Raw genomic sequence first — 16717 nt, forward strand, 5'->3', positions numbered from 1 at the left:
CCCATCCACACAACCTACCTACAAGTCCTGCCAATATCCCCACACCCATCTATCTTCGATGTATCCAGGTACCTATCCAATTCCAATTTAAACACATGCACTCCCTTCACTACCATTACCTTTCTGGGGAAATCACAAAACAATATTGCACATTTTAGGAAACGTTCGCAGTTACAAATAACATACTGCTGTGTGCACAATGAATGAAGCAATTAACCAAATTTCACGAAATTGCCAGTTATTTTTGCTTAGTTCGAAAATAGAGGCCGGCCTTTCAACGCAGACTGCATGCCTAAATAGGTAGCGCACCCTCTAATTCTTAGCAAGTTGCTCTGTGGATAAATCGCATCAAATGTGATTCCAAAGCTCAATAATAACAAATCAAACACCACCCTAGCAAATCATTCAAAGTTTAACATGAGATAATAACCCCCCCTTGAAAAAGTACTTGCATCCCTTGTGATTAACAGATAAACACTCTGTGTCACATGTTACATATACACATACATACATACATACCCCTCTGCTCGGTTCTTGCGTTTCCATTGCGATGGCGTTAAAGCTTCCCTATCCAGCAGGTCGACAGGGCGCGTATGGTATCTCCCTTGGCCGATGGTCGACCGCTGCCGCTTTCTGGGAGGCATATCCTGGACGCTGCCCGCATCAGATATTGAACTTCGTTGAGAAACGGATAAATTCTGGTCCTGGAAAAGAAATAAATAACAAGTACAGATACATTCAAAGTACACCGCCCCCATGCCAAATAATTAAATATCCTACAGCGCAGCATTGCCGGGGCGCCTCCGGCGCCCGGCAATACCGCAGAGATTATCACAAAATATTTTCTTAATCAATTGGCTAAAAGCATAACTAAACCCCTAGTGCTTCATCCAAAGATGTATCTTTTAGAAATTTCATTAAATAAGTCATTAATAAAAAATGAAATAATTAATTGATTAATCAATAAGTAATTAATCGATTAATCAATAAATAATTAATCGATTAAATGATTAATCAATAAATCAAAAATATCCTTGATAGCTACATCACTTGGTCACTGTCATGTCCAAATATTAGCTTCCCAGCTCAAAAGGTGCCTGAGATATTGGCCAAATGAGAGAAAATAAATAAATGATTAATAATGAAAATAAATAAATAATAATCATTAAAAAATTAAATTATTAATCAATTCGGTCACAGAACATGTAAACCACCACCATTTCATCAGAATCTGTAACTTAAAAAAAAAAAAAATTGTCATTAATCGAATAATTAAATAATTAATCGATTAATTGATTAATTGATTAATTGATAAATCAAAAATAGCCTTTGCAGCCAAATCACCTGGTCATTGGCATGTCCAAATATCAGCTTCCTAACTCAAAAGGTGCCTGAGTTAATGGTCAGAAGAGAAAGAAAATTTGATTAATTAAATAAGGACTTAATTAATCGCTAATAATTAAATAACTCCTCAATTAATTGATTAATCAAAAAACAAAAAATACCGTTTTTGACAAAGGACTTGCTCACTACTGTGCCGAAATTTCAGCTTCCTAGCTCAAAGGATGGCCGAGATATCGCCCGGACAAACAAACAAGAAAACAAACAAGTACACATACATTCAAAGTACACCGCCCCATGCCAAATAATTAAATATGCTGCAGCGCGGCATTGCCGGGGCGCCTCCGGCACCCGGCAATACCGCAGTGCAGCTCATTGAGGCTGCATTGGGAGGGAGAGGTGTACACTAATTGATTGATTAATTGTATAATTAAAATCAATAAAAGATTATCACAAAATATTTTCATAATCAATTGGCTAATCGCATAACTAAACCAGTAATGCTTCATCCGAAGATGTATCTTTTAGAAATTTAATTAAATAAGTCATTTATAAAAAATTAAATAATTGATTACTCAATAAATAATTAATCGATTAATCAATAAATACTTAATAGATGAAATGATTAATCAATAAATCAAAAATATCCTTGATAGCCACATCACTTGGTCACTCATGTCCAAATATTAGCTTCCCAGCTCAAAAGGTGCCTGAGATATTGGCCAAATGAGAAAGAAAATAAATAAATGATTAATAATGAAAATAAATAAATAATAATCATAAAAAAATTAAATTATTAATCAATTTGGTCAGAGAACACATAAACTACCACTATTTCATCAGAATCTGTAACTTAAAAAAAAAAAATTTTTTTGTCATTAATCGAATAATTAAATAATTAATCGATTAATTGATTAATTAATAAATCAAAAATATCCTTTGCAGCCAAATCACCCGGTCATTGGCATGTCCAAATATCAGCTTCCTAACTCAAAAGGTGCTTGAGTTAATAATGGTCAGAAGAGAAATGAAATTTAATTAATTAAATAAGTACTTAATTAAACGCTAATAATTAAATAACTCCTCAATTAATTGATTATTCAAAAAACAAAAAATACCGTATTTGACAAAGGACTTGCTCACTACTGTGCCGAAATTTCAGCTTCCTAGCTCAAAGGATGGCTGAGATATCGCCCGGACAACCAAGAAAGTAAGAAAGAAACCAGAGTGAAAACTGAGTACTCTCTTTCAGCGTGCGTCACTGCCGAGCCCCCTTTGGTGCCCGGCAATGACGATTTGCAATGCCTGGAGATGGTATAGGAAAGGAGCGGTGTACAACAAGTACAGATACATTCAAAGTACACCGCCCCCATGCCAAATAATTAAATATGCTGCAGCGCGGCATTGCCGGGGCGCCTCCGGCGCCCGGCAATACCGCAGTGCAGCTCATTAAGGCTGCATTGGGAGGGAGAGGTGTACACTAATTGATTGATTAATTGTATAATTAAAATCAATAAAAGATTATCACAAAATATTTTCATAATCAATTGGCTAATCGCATAACTAAACCACTAGTGCTTCATCCGAAGATGTATCTTTTAGAAATTTAATTAAATAAGTCATTTATAAAAAATTAAATAATTAATCGATTACTCAATAAATAATTAATCGATTAATCAATAAATAATTAATAGATGAAATGATTAATCAATAAATCAAAAATATCCTTGATAGCCACATCACTTGGTCACTTATGTCCAAATATTAGCTTCCCAGCTCAAAAGGTGCCTGAGATATTGGCCAAATGAGAAAGAAAATAAATAAATGATTAATAATGAAAATAAATAAATAATAATCATAAAAAAATTAAATTGGTAATCAATTTGGTCAGAGAACACATAAACTACCACTATTTCATCAGAATCTGTAACTTAAAAAAAAAATTTTTTTGGGTCATTAATCGAATAATTAAATAATTAATCGATTAATTGATTAATAAATCAAAAATATCCTTTGCAGCCAAATCACCTGGTCATTGGCATGTCCAAATATCAGCTTCCTAACTCAAAAGGTGCCTGAGTTAATAATGGTCAGAAGAGAAATGAAATTTAATTAATTAAATAAGTACTTAATTAAACGCTAATAATTAAATAACTCCTCAATTAATTGATTATTCAAAAAACAAAAAATACCGTATTTGACAAAGGACTTGCTCACGACTGTGCCGAAATTTCAGCTTCCTAGCTCAAAGGATGGCTGAGATATCGCCCGGACAACCAAGAAAGAAAACAAACAAGTACACATACATTCAAAGTACACCGCCCCATGCCAAATAATTAAATATGCTGCAGCGCGGCATTGCCGGGGCGCCTCCGGCGCCCGGCAATACCGCAGTGCAGCTCATTAAGGCTGCATTGGGAGGGAGAGGTGTACACTAATTGATTGATTAATTGTATAATTAAAATCAATAAAAGATTATCACAAAATATTTTCATAATCAATTGGCTAATCGCATAACTAAACCACTAGTGCTTCATCCGAAGATGTATCTTTTAGAAATTTAATTAAATAAGTCATTTATAAAAAATTAAATAATTAATTGATTACTCAATAAATAATTAATCGATTAATCAATAAATAATTAATAGATGAAATGATTAATCAATAAATCAAAAATATCCTTGATAGCCACATCACTTGGTCACTTATGTCCAAATATTAGCTTCCCAGCTCAAAAGGTGCCTGAGATATTGGCCAAATGAGAAAGAAAATAAATAAATGATTAATAATGAAAATAAATAAATAATAATCATAAAAAAATTAAATTGGTAATCAATTTGGTCAGAGAACACATAAACTACCACTATTTCATCAGAATCTGTAACTTAAAAAAAAAAATTTTTTGGGTCATTAATCGAATAATTAAATAATTAATCGATTAATTGATTAATTAATAAATCAAAAATATCCTTTGCAGCCAAATCACCTGGTCATTGGCATGTCCAAATATCAGCTTCCTAACTCAAAAGGTGCCTGAGTTAATAATGGTCAGAAGAGAAATGAAATTTAATTAATTAAATAAGTACTTAATTAAACGCTAATAATTAAATAACTCCTCAATTAATTGATTATTCAAAAAACAAAAAATACCGTATTTGACAAAGGACTTGCTCACGACTGTGCCGAAATTTCAGCTTCCTAGCTCAAAGGATGGCTGAGATATCGTCCGGACAACCAAGAAAGAAAACAAACAAACAAACAAACAAACAAACAAACAAGAAACCAGAATGAAAACTGAGTACTCTCTTTCAGCGTGCGTCACTGCCGAGCCCCCTTTGGTGCCCGGCAATGACGATTTGCAATGCCTGGAGATGGCATAGGAAAGGAGCGGTGTACAACAAACAACCAGAGTGAAAACTGAGTACTCTCTTTCAGCGTGCGTCACTGCCGAGCCCCCTTTGGTGCCCGGCAATGACGATTTGCAATGCCTGGAGATGGCATAGGAAAGGAGCGGTGTACAACAAACAAACAAACAAACAACCAGAGCGAAAACTGAGTACTCCCTTTCAGCGTGCGTCACTGCCGAGCCCCCTTCAGTGCCCGCCCGGCAATGACGATTTGCAATGCCTGGAGATGGCATAGGAAAGGTGCGGTGTACAACAACCAGAGTGAAAACTGAGTACTCCCTTTCAGCGTGCGTCATTGCCGAGCCACCTTCGGTGCCCAGCAATGACGATTTGCAATGCCTGGAGATGGCATAGGAAAGGTGCGGTGTACAACAACCAGAGTGAAAACTGAGTACTCCCTTTCAGCGTGCGTCATTGCCGAGCCACCTTCAGTGCCCAGCAATGACGATTTGCAATGCCTGGAGATGGCATAGGAAAGGTGCGGTGTACAACAAGCAGTGACACGAAGCACAATTTAACCCAAAAGTAGTACCACGTGCACATAAAACAGGTCTTTACTTCTGTTTAAGGGGAAAAAAAACATCAGTGTGTGAACTGCAGTCGGAAGTACAAATCCAAAACAAGGAACTTTTGCCGCTAAAAGCCGTAGCCACGCCCACTCCACGTGCTCTCAAGTGTACCTCATCTAAAGGGTGAAACTTGCTCAAGGAATCCCCGCACGACCTCCTCGGTTATTGTTCGTCTCCCCATGTTACGTGCACACAATAACTCGTGCACAACAAAGCTATCCGAGGCCGTACGAACCTCGTCTCGTTCCCAAATCGGTCACACACACCTACACGTTCCGAGGGTCGTCACGACACGACCCCGGGACTACTCGGGGCCATCCGCCCGACGACCCGCACAAGCAACGATGAGACGGCATGAGACGTGCGACGCCATTTTCGCCCTCAGCTGTCGTTTCTTCACTGTACGCGGGTTCGCTTTAGAAACCCCGGCTCCACCGGCTACGACTCCGAGGACCAGAGACCTTCGGCGCGGCCGGTTGAGCCGGGGTCACCGCTTAATACTTGGGCCCGACAGAAACCACGAGAACCCGGGTCCGCCGGACCAGCGATCGCCCTACCGTCCCCCCACGACGACCCTCCGTCACCACACGGCGCAGGCCGCTCTCTCGGGTCTCCTTCGCGCACACCTCGTTCTTTTTACACCCCGAACCCGATGTAAATATTTACCACGAGGTTAAAATGCGTGCGATCGGTGTCGAAAACAAATAAATAACGAACTCCTTCACAATGTTAAAGGGTTGATTATTTATTTATTTCTTTTTGAAAAACAAATCCATTTTGTTTGGGATCGAACTGAACAGACGTTACCGATATTACATGAGACTTATTTAAAGTTTGAAGCGACATTTATTCGCCGAATTATGGCGAACATAGGTCACCAGTTTGGCTCCCGCGATGCCATGTTGCCATTGTCCGGGAAAAGCTCGCAACGTGCACAAAGACGGCGATGACGGTACATGAGGAAACGGCCACAGACTCGGACCGAATCGCGAACGGTATAAGGGAACGAGACGACGGGTCTCGGACTCTCAAAGCGACGAACGAGCAGAGCCATTGACGTAGGCCGCAAAGCACCGGCCTCGGCTAGCTAGGCCGGCGGCTCCGCGCGACGAGGTCCGGCGGCCTTCCGCAGCTTCCCCGACTCACCTCGCTGGTTCGCTGCACCTTGGCCGGACACGCCGCCTTGGGTCGAAGCGTGACGAGCTCGTTACTCGAATCCAAGTCCGCGGCGTTGCTTCGCCGGGTGTGAACCATTTTCCCACTCTGGCTCGCCCGTTCTTCCTCGGCTCGATCGTGTTCTCGAACAGCCGATCGGGAACACCCGCCTTTCTTCCTGCCGACTCTCGCCCCCCTTTCCCCACCCTACAATCGCCTCATAATCTGAAAAAACAATTTATTATGATATCAGAAGCTGAGTGAAGCGTTGTTTTCACTTCAACACGGCGGAGGGATCAACTCGGGCAAAAGCCGCGTTTGCCCCGAACCTCAAGTAGTGCCGCCATCGGAGGTGAATTTACCTCAGACGATGGGGTTAAGGTCGCGATTCTGAGGGTTCGAACTTCGAAGAAATGTTAACGCTAACTAGCAAAATGAGGTGTGCGTGATAATTGTTGTTGTTCTTGTTACATCATGAGGTAATCAACGGCGGCTCCACAGAAGCTCGCAGGCCAATGGCGTTCCCGCGCTCCCGGTCTCGCCCGTTTGAATGTCGCCCCATCCCGCCTTTTTACTCGCAGCACAGACAGCGCCCACGATGTGCCTTTCAATTCATCATTCGGCCGTTTCGTCACCAATTCGCCTTCGTCTTCTCACTTCGTCTACTCTTTCGTCATCCAAGTTCGCCGTACAAAGGTTAGAGAACCTTGGAGCGCCACAGGTACATTTTAACGCGGGTTCAAGTTTATTTTTCCACATGAACTCACGAAGAACAAATAAACAAAAAAAAGCGAACGAAGTAAGGAATGACCAAAAAGAACGACATGGAATACGATATGAATGAATGAGGAGGCGTACCAGGGTCTTCACAGAGCGGCGGTGCTGACGAAGCAGCTTCTTTACAAAAGGTTATACTAGGTGGGTTGCCATTGCCTTCCCAGAGGTAGTTAAGGATGCCGGCGATAGCTCGCCTACTCTCCGCGAAGGACACCGTGGGATCTTTAACATCCACCAACGAATGCAGGTCGACCGGACGCCCGTTTGTTTAACGCCCATTTGAGGAGCGACACACACATTGATCGGGTCGGGCTCTGTGTTTACCTCTAGGCCATCCGGCCTCCGGGGCAGACCCTTGTAAAAAGCCATCCCGTGGTAACGGTCACAATGCACGATGCTGAAGGTCAAGGTCAGGTCAGATGGTGACCTCATGATGTGTTATTATTACCTCCGACGCCGAAGGTGGGTGGAGGTTATTTTTTCACACCTGTCTGTTTGTTACTTAAACTAAATACTTAGTAAAAAAAATTGACAAGTATGTTGATCACTCCGGTTTGTGTGTGTGTTTGTTTGTCCACTCACTTATACTTGCCTATAGGTCACAATTTTAAACCGATCGTCACGAAACTTCAGCAAATGGTAGGTTTGTGGTCCGACAAAATCCTATATATTTTTTAGTTCAAAAGGTCAACATAGGCCAAAGGTCAACCACTTTTCTTCAAATTTCTAAAATCATCAATTTTCATCCGATTGAGTTGAAATTTGAATACGATTTACATATTAGCTAACTGAATCCAACCACCTACTATTTTGCAGATCAACATAGGCCATAGGGTCAACATAGGCCAAAAGGTCAACAACCATTTCAAATTTCGAAAATCCTGAATTTTCATCCGATTGACCTGAAATTTGAATAGGATTTTCATATCAGCTAACTGAATTCAACCACCAACTATTTTTGAGATCAACAAAGGCCAAAAGGTCAACATAGGCCAAAAGGTCAACAACCTATTTGAATTCCTAAAATCCTCAATTTTCAGCCAATTGACTTGAAATTTGAATAGGATTTACATAGCTAACTGAATTCAACCACCAACTATTTTGCAGATCAACATAGGCCATAGGGTCAACATAGGCCAAAAGGTCAACAACCTTTTCAAATTTCGAAAATCCTGAATTTTCATCCGATTGACTTGAAATTTGAATAGGATTTTCATATCGGCTAACTGAATTCAACCACCAACTATTTTTGAGATCAACAAAGGCCAAAAGGTCAACATAGGCCAAAAGGTCAACATAGGCCAAAAGGTCAACAACCTATTTGAATTCCTAAAATCCTCAATTTTCAGCCGATTGACTTGAAATTTGAATAGGATTTACATATCAGCTAACTGAATTCAACCACCAACTATTTTGCAGATCAACATAGACCATAGGGTCAACATAGGCCAAAAGGTCAACAACCTTTCTAAATTTCTAAAATCCTCAATTTTCAGCCGATTAACTTGAGATTTGAATAGGATTTTCATGTCAGCCAACTGAAATGAACCACCAACTATTTTTGAGGTCAACATCGGCCAAAAGGTCAACCAACGGTCATCCACTTTTTTCAGATTTCTAAAATCCTCAATTTTCATCCGATTAATTTAAAATTTGAAGACTATTTGCATATCAGGTCACTGAATTGAAACACCAATTATTTTTGAGGTCAAAAGGATGCTTTACTGAGTGCCATTCATCTTTGTTCTCTTTTGCCAAGTGTCGCTCTCATGTGCATGCTGGACTACCCTTGTGTTCTGAGGAGGAACCAAGTAATGCTCTAGAAAAGTTCATATAAAGGGGCGCTCTAAATCTGGCAAATAAAATACATTTACTTCTTCATTCAGCTGTACGAATCAAATTGGCGCCCCTTTATGTGATCTTTTCTAGAGCATTACTTGGTTCCTCAGAACACAAGGGTAGTCCAGCATGCACACGAGATTTTTCGAATGCCCCTTATTTTGTATTGTTTGGCATTTTCTACAAGCTATGGAATGTCCCTTCTTTTCTATACTTTGCCACATGGCACAAACCCTTTTATAAAGGGGCCTTTTCTATGCCCCTGGCATTTTACCCAAGATATAACATGATATTTAAAAAAGTTACGGATGAGTATTGACTAAACTTGGTGGATGAGTTGGTTGGGTGGCAAGAACAAGCCAATTAGATTTTGGTTCAGGTTTGAATCCAGATCCGGCCTATCAGTGGGATACAAAACATAAACTGTTCAGCCTGGCAGAGGTATGCGCTCTACCAAGTGCTGTTCTAGTTGATACTCTGATGATGCTTTTTATTTATTTGTATGCAGCCTGTGGCTGCTTGGCTGCATCATTTTCCTGGGGCTGCAGCTGTGCTGCTGATGCAGTGCCCCCTTGCCAACTGGCTGATACTTATTTTGCCGGCCTTGGAAGGATGCCAGGCTGAGTTAACCCGCGTGGTGCTAATTACATTGAATGACAGGGGCTTGAACTCAAGAACTCAAGATCCTGGGATCTTAAGCCAGCCACTTAAACCGTTAAGCCAACACCAGGCTTAGATGATGATGCTCTTTTTTTTTTTTTTGGTATACTGAATCGAGGCTCGTGAAAGAGCTAACATTTATTTCACAAACAAATCAACCAGACAAACAAAATATATAAAAAGAGGGAGCGGAAGACAAGATGGGGAGAGAAGGGGAAGCACACAAACACAACATTTGAGAGCAGGGAGAAGTGTGGGAGGGAGAGGGGGCGTGGGGGAGGAGGCGTGGAGAGAGGGGGAGGAGGCGTGGGAAGGGGGTGGGGGGGGGGGGGGAAGAGGTATAAAACACAAGGGGACCGAAATTAGCGGGGGTAGTTAAATAATATATTACTGGTAATAGGTGTCCACAACCATCCTTGACCATGTTGTGGAATGTTCGCCAACGCCCTCTCTTTTTGTTCTTCTGCCCTCACTTTTTTCTTCTGCCCTCACGTTTTTTTCTTCCACCCTCACTTTTCACCTTTATTACCCTCGCCAGAGGAGAGGGTATTGCATTTGAGTCATTTTGTCTGTTTGTCTGTGTGTTTTTGTCTGTTTGTTTGCACAGATTAAATAGGATTTTCTCTGCAACCGTTGGTCCGATTGACAGGAAAATTTCACCAATCGGTGCAACTCCACCTGTAGATTAAAAAAATAATTATGATGTCATAGGTCACGTGGTTCGGCCACCATCTTGGAAAAAAACGAAAAACTTTGCACCTCTATATCTCCGAAAGCGCTGAATATAAAAAATTGAGACATGGCGCATTGTAAAGAACTCTCCATCGGGAATAAAATATGTTAATGATGATGTCATAGGTGCCTCCTTTATGATGCCATAATTCGACAAGTACAAAACGTCATCCTATCAAGATTAAATTTCTTGAGCGTCATGTAGATATAAATTGGTGGAGAAAGAAAATAATGATGACGTCATCGGTCACGTGTTTGGGCCGCCATCTTGGAAAAAACGAAAAACTTTGCACCTCTATATCTCCGAAAGCGCTGAATAGAAAAAATTGAGACATTGCTCATTGTAAAGAACTCTCAATGTGGAATAACATCTGTGAATGATGATTTCATACGTGCCTCTATTATGACGTCATAATTTGACAAGTACAAAACGTCATCCGATCAAGATGAAATTTCTTGAGCATATTCTAGGAATAAATTAGTGGAGAAAAACATGTTGACGTCATCGATAACGTGGTTCGGCCGCCATATTTGTTTTAACACAAAAGCCTTAAACCCACTGAAAATACATCCTGGAGAGGGATTGCAAGCTCTGATTGCTCTTTTTCTTCTTTGCTTTGTAATTTGTTTTATCCGCAATTGCTGATGCGATTGCCACAAATCTTTCAACATAGGAGCGCCTACCCATGGATAGTTTTTTTTTATTTTTTTTTAACAAAGTTGCATGATTGTATGGAAACTGCGGCTGGCATTCCAGAAAAAAAAAATCTGTTTTCGTTATATTTTGAAACTAAATCGACAAAGACAACCAGATATCTGCAGTCACAAAGTGAACGTTAAGGCTAAGCCTCCCCCTTACCCTTGACGATCGCCTACGACTTACCCTTGGCCAGCGATCCAATGATGGCCATATTTTTTTCAGACCACAATATGACCTTAAACCTTCAACATTTAGGGTTGGAGTGTAAATTAAGAATATGTATCCCCATCTACAATCTATCCATAAAACTGAACATCATGAAAATCGGAGGAAAACTGTTCAAGTTTTTTTTTTTAATTCAAAATCGAGGCTCATGTAAGAGCTAACACATACAACACAAAAACAAAACACAAAAACATAAACAGACATAAACAGAAAAACACGAAAACATAAACAGAAACACACATTACACATATCATAAAGGGAGTGGGACACAATAGGGCGAGAGAGAGGAAAGCACAATAGGAGAGAACAGGAACATGGGGAGATCTGTAGAAGGGAGAGAGCTGGGAATAAATGGGATAAACAAGATGGACACTACAAGGACTTTCAGGAAAGAAAACAGAATTTGAAAAAGGTGGATTGGGTGTATTAACAGGGGTAGAAAAGATCAAGGTTTTGGATGGGGGAAGATAAGAGATGATTGTGAACAGCTGTCTTAAAGACCTGGAGGAGTGGGATTGAAGAGAATGTGGGAGTTTGTTCCAGAGGTGGGAGTAAAGAGGATTGAAAGAGTGAAGGTGAGCAGAGTACCTTGATTTTGGCAGTTTCACCAAAAGAGAGTTGCTGGCAGATCTTGTGCATCCTGCAGGAAAAAATTGGGGGATAGAGCACAGACAGAGCAGGGGAGCAAGGACAGAGAAGACAGAAAGACCACCAACGTTGCCTGCGGTGAGGGAGTGAAAGGCCCTCAAAATCAGCTTCATCGTGGGATATACCAATGATTCTAAAAGCCTTGATTTCTACAGTGTGAAGCCGAGATTGTTTATAAGCAGGTGCACCAGCCCAGAGGGGAGAGCAGTACTCCATCAAGCTGCGGATGAAAGCTCAGTAGTGGTTTAGCTCAGTAATGCCAACAAAGGACTTCGCTTGATGGAGGATGCACAGTCAGCGACTGGCTATCGAGGCCAGCTTGGAAATATGGTTTTCCCAGGCAAGATCATGGCAGATAGTGATACCTAAAAGGCAGAACCTCTTCGAGAGGATTGTTGAGATAGTAGATGGGAGGGTTTTCCAGACATTCTTTCGGACAGACAAAGTGAGAGTGTGATTTGTCAGGATTGAAAGACATGCTCCACTTGTTTGACAAGTTTGTGATTTTCTCCAGGTCTGCAGAGAGGGAAGAGACTGCTGTCTGCTGATCTGAGGGTTGAGATATGGAGCAGAAGAGGGTGGAGTCATCAGCAAAACGATAGAGAGGATTTTCCAGAGAGTCGGATAGATCATTAATGAAGACCAGAAAAAGCACAGGGCCCAGAACACTGCCTTGAGGAACTCCAGCCTGAACAGGAACAGGAGATGATAGAATTCCAACGAGGCGTTCCTCCGATACAAAAACCACTTCGGTGGTTCATCCTGGAGGTGGTGAGGACATTATCCAGGCCGACAACGTTAGCAATACTGGTTACCACATCCTCGACGCTCACTCCATCAGGCGGGCAAGCAATAAGCCTGTGTTTATGAGTCAATGACTCATACCTGCTATTGTGCAAACGAATGTTCGCCATAGCTATAAATAAATGAAACTAAAGAAACGGTTTCAAAACCAAACAAAAGAGAACCTGTCACGAGAAAAACCTGCAGGCGAATGTAAAAGGAAGGTAAAAAGAAATGAAAAGCCGATAGCCGCTATAATGAGAAACACGCAAGCAGAGCACAGGCCCGAAGAACACAAGGTTATTTAGGCCTAGCACACAAACTCACCGTGCATGCTCTCTCTCTTGTCTCAACAAAGAAAGGAAACACAGGGAAAACTTCACAAACACGTACAAGGACACAAAGGGAGTGAAATGGGGATAGGAGAGAGAGACACCAACACAACACAGTACTCACAGCTTCACACACACAGCCGCCATGATGCCACACCCACGCACGACTCATCAACGACCATCAGGGGGCGAGAGAGACAGAGAGACAGAGAGAGTCAGAGAGAGAGACAGAGTGAGAGCGAGAGAGAGAGAGAGAGCGAGGGACAGAGAGCGGGAGACAGAGAGAGCGGGAGACAGAGAGAGCGAGAGACAGAGAGAGCGAGAGACAGAGAGAGTGAGAGACAGAGAGAGTGAGAGACAGAGAGAACGAGACACAGAGAGAGCGAGAGACACAGATAGAGCGAGAGACACAGAGAGAGCAAGAGACAGAGAGAGAGCAAGAGACAGAGAGAGCGAGAGACAGAGAGAGGCAATATCGCTTAGACAGGAATCCATCCTATCGTTGATTTCCTTGTATGCTTTAAGACGGTGTTTCAAGTTACTGATTAGCTGATCAATGATGACGAGGAGCACCAATATCTTGAATTTCTCCTTGGGTGACAAGCACAGTTGCTGACGTGATACCAATAATTCTTAATTACAATGAGTACAATGATAATCCAACCCTGCATGGGCCAGCCCCTCTCAGTTTGGACCCAGTATATGCACCAGTTTTAGTATATAATTGTACAAAGTTAGTTAGTTGGTAATTATTTTCTATCTCGATGGAACATTAGGGGATCCAAATAAAATAAGTGCAATTAATTTATGTTTAAATTTTATTTTCAAGAAATAAATTGTTTGTATGAGATTGATAACCTCTATTACAAATAAATCTCATAACTCTTGTGAATCAATAAAATCTTATTTATCTGCAAATTTAAGGAATTGCCCAAAGCAAGTTAACAATAATTCAGCCGAGCCAAGATCATAGCAAAACATAATGAAAGAAATATTGATTTTGGGGAAAAAAATCTTTAATTCATTAATAACAAGTAAAGGTACCCGACATTGTCAGGCAATGCAGGTTCCCTTCTTCCACCCCATCCCTCTCTCAGGACTCCTACTCTACCCCTTACCCTCCTTCCTCCCACCCACCACCCTTCCTCCAGACTCACACCACTTCTCCTCCCTCCTCCCACTTCTTCTCCCTCTTCCAGTACCCCTTCCGCCTCCTCTTTCAACCCCTTCCCCTCTCTCCTCCCATCGCACTCCTAGCCACATTCCCAGAGAGAGGAGCAGATGGAAAGAGGTGGGAGGGAGAGAGATGGGAGAGAAAGGGAGAGGGGAGGAGAGAAATAGGGGGGGGGGGGGGGAAGGGACAAAAAGAAGGGAGAGGGAGGAAAGTGTGAGAGTGAAGCCTCACCATATGTTGCTATACTGTACATTGTGGGAGGGATGGGTGCGAGGAGGGGGGTGGGAACAAGAGGAAAAAGAGGGAGGGGGGGGGGGAGAGTGACCAGGGGAGAGGGGAAGAGGGAGAGGGGGAGTGAGGGGCAAGGATGGAGGGGGGGAGGAGAGAGAAAGAGGTGGGGGAGGGGAGGAAGGGAGACAGGGGGCAGAGAGAAAGAGAGAGAGAGAGAGAGAGAGAGAGAGAGAGAGAAAGAGAAAGAGAGAAAGAGAAAGAGAAAGAGAAAGGCCAAATTTCAAAATTTAAACTGTGGAATTGAGCTTAGCAGCAGTTCTGACTGTTAAAGGAAGTGTCCATTTACTTTCTTGGCATGTGCGATTGGAACAAATTCAGAGGCAAACTACTGTTAAACAGCAGATTTATTTTCCGATTCATTTTTCGATTCGTGTTCAAAATACAATATTCAATTTAAAGTAAGTTTTTCCTCGATCATAAATTGACGTTTTATGGCATTTTTTTTTTGTTGGGTCCATAAAATGCCTTAAACCTTTGCACATCATAAACCTTCGTCTGCACATCATTGATGGTCCTCGATGGAAGACGGACAGAGAGAGAGACGGACAGACATGAACCAATTGCTTAACCTTTTGCCTTACTTGAATTGATTGCACAGGGCTGAAGCTGTCCCCTTGCATCGCACATGACAGTGAGCTTCCTCTATCATCCTCGATTCTCAGTGCACTTCTCAGCCGTCAACAATGGCAATCCCAATTCCTTTCTAATATCGTCTTTCCATCTTTTCTGAGGCCTCCCCTGGGTCTTGGGTTGCTGAAGTCAGTTTTGTATACCCTTCATAGGTTTGTGTCATCCTGACTTCTAACCACGTGACCAAACCACCTGAAGTGCCTTGACATGATGACATCTTCAGTCGTTTTTGCTATATTGAGTGTATTGCTCACATCTACATTTCTCATCCTCTGCCGTCTCATGACTCCCAGAATGGACCTTAAACACTTCATCTCGAAAACAACGAGTGTCCACTTGTCTTAAAAAAAAAAAAAAAGAGTCCAGGCTTCAGATCCGTAGAAGGCAATCGGCAAAATGAGGGCCTTGTACAATCTCACTTTCAGCTGTCTCAACACATACGATGAATTCCAAATTTTATCCTTAAGTCTACCAAATGCCTGTGCCACCAGGGACACTCTTTGCTCTTGTCTCACCAGGGACACGGAACATCCGCTGTACAGTTTGGGACATTGCTCCTGAGAAACTTAAAATCTCTTACATGTTCCACATTATTGCCGCCAATTATGATACTTCTGCTGTTATCTGCGGTCATCAATTTGCACTTGGAAGAATTCACCCCCAATCCCCACTTCTTGCATGCTTTCTCGAGCTCATCTGTTGCCAACTTTAATTTGGCAAACACAGCAGACACAGGCGTCCGTATCATCCGCATATCTGACATCGTCAACATTTTGTCAGTCAGCCGAAGTCCTCGAGCCAGACTTTTCAGTTCTTTCATGGCAAATTCAAGAAACATGTTGAACAGGGTTGGGGACATGAAACATCCCTGTCTAACTCCAACATGTACTTGAAACCACCCTGTCAGTTGTCCTCCAATGAGGACTGTGCATTGTGTAGACTCATACATATTTTTTATTCTTAAAACAATTTTCTGATGAACATCAATTTTCTTTATCATTTTCCTAGTATTTTCCTAAATATTGTTATGGTTTTGGGGTATGGATGAAATGCGTTAATTAAGTTCAGAATGTGTAGATTAGCATGCTCCAAGTGTCGCGAAGAAGAATAACCTACCTCGATGTAAATCAAGTTAGGCCAACTATCTGCGTAAGAGCGTTTATGTGTCTCCACACAGAGGAGTGGAATTGTGTTATTTAGGTGGGGCTTATGGGTAACAATTCCCCTGTGTGTAAAGGCCTCTTGTACTCTTGCCCTTCGTTTTTATATTCATCAAAAAGCCATGCCACGAATGCTCCATTCACCCACAGCACCGACAGGGCTAGCAAAAACCCCACAGCTGCCCGATAGACTAAACCCCGCCCCTCCTACAACCGACATCACTCGAACCTTCTCAGTGAAGTACTAGGCTCTGCCTCGATGATGCATGGAAAAGGAAACCACGCCCCGAGCTT

The 16717-nt window shown here is 41.8% G+C and overlaps 2 protein-coding genes across 11 annotated transcripts in view; one reads left to right on the forward strand and one right to left on the reverse strand.

Moving 5' to 3' along the window:
* The window catches only part of LOC137432409 (ATPase family AAA domain-containing protein 2), a 155564-nt gene extending 148349 nt beyond the window's left edge, over positions 1-7215 (reverse strand). For 6 of the 10 annotated variants that reach the window (XM_068124320.2, XM_068124316.2, XM_068124319.2 and 3 more), the window contains exons 1-2: positions 6464-7214; positions 520-704 (exon numbers count right to left, since the gene is read on the reverse strand). In XM_068124320.2, coding sequence (XP_067980421.2) covers positions 520-704; positions 6464-6571 — 293 coding nt within the window. In that variant the 5' untranslated portion in view covers positions 6572-7214. Of the gene's footprint in view, positions 1-519; positions 705-5583; positions 5868-5901; positions 5924-6463 lie in introns of those variants that run through there. The other 4 variants (XM_068124313.2, XM_068124315.2, XM_068124322.2 and 1 more) reach the window with 4 other exon arrangements.
* Positions 7216-7340: 125 nt separating this feature from the next.
* Positions 7341-16717, forward strand: part of MFSD2A (MFSD2 lysolipid transporter A, lysophospholipid) — a 188188-nt gene continuing 178811 nt past the window's right edge. The window contains exon 1 of the mRNA XM_078783177.1: positions 7341-7711. Coding sequence (XP_078639303.1) covers positions 7644-7711 — 68 coding nt within the window. The 5' untranslated portion in view covers positions 7341-7643. The remainder of the gene's footprint in view (positions 7712-16717) is intronic.

The sequence above is a fragment of the Myxine glutinosa genome, chromosome 8, assembly GCF_964187855.1.
Source record: "Myxine glutinosa chromosome 8, kmMyxGlut1.1, whole genome shotgun sequence".
NCBI lineage: Eukaryota > Metazoa > Chordata > Myxini > Myxiniformes > Myxinidae > Myxine > Myxine glutinosa.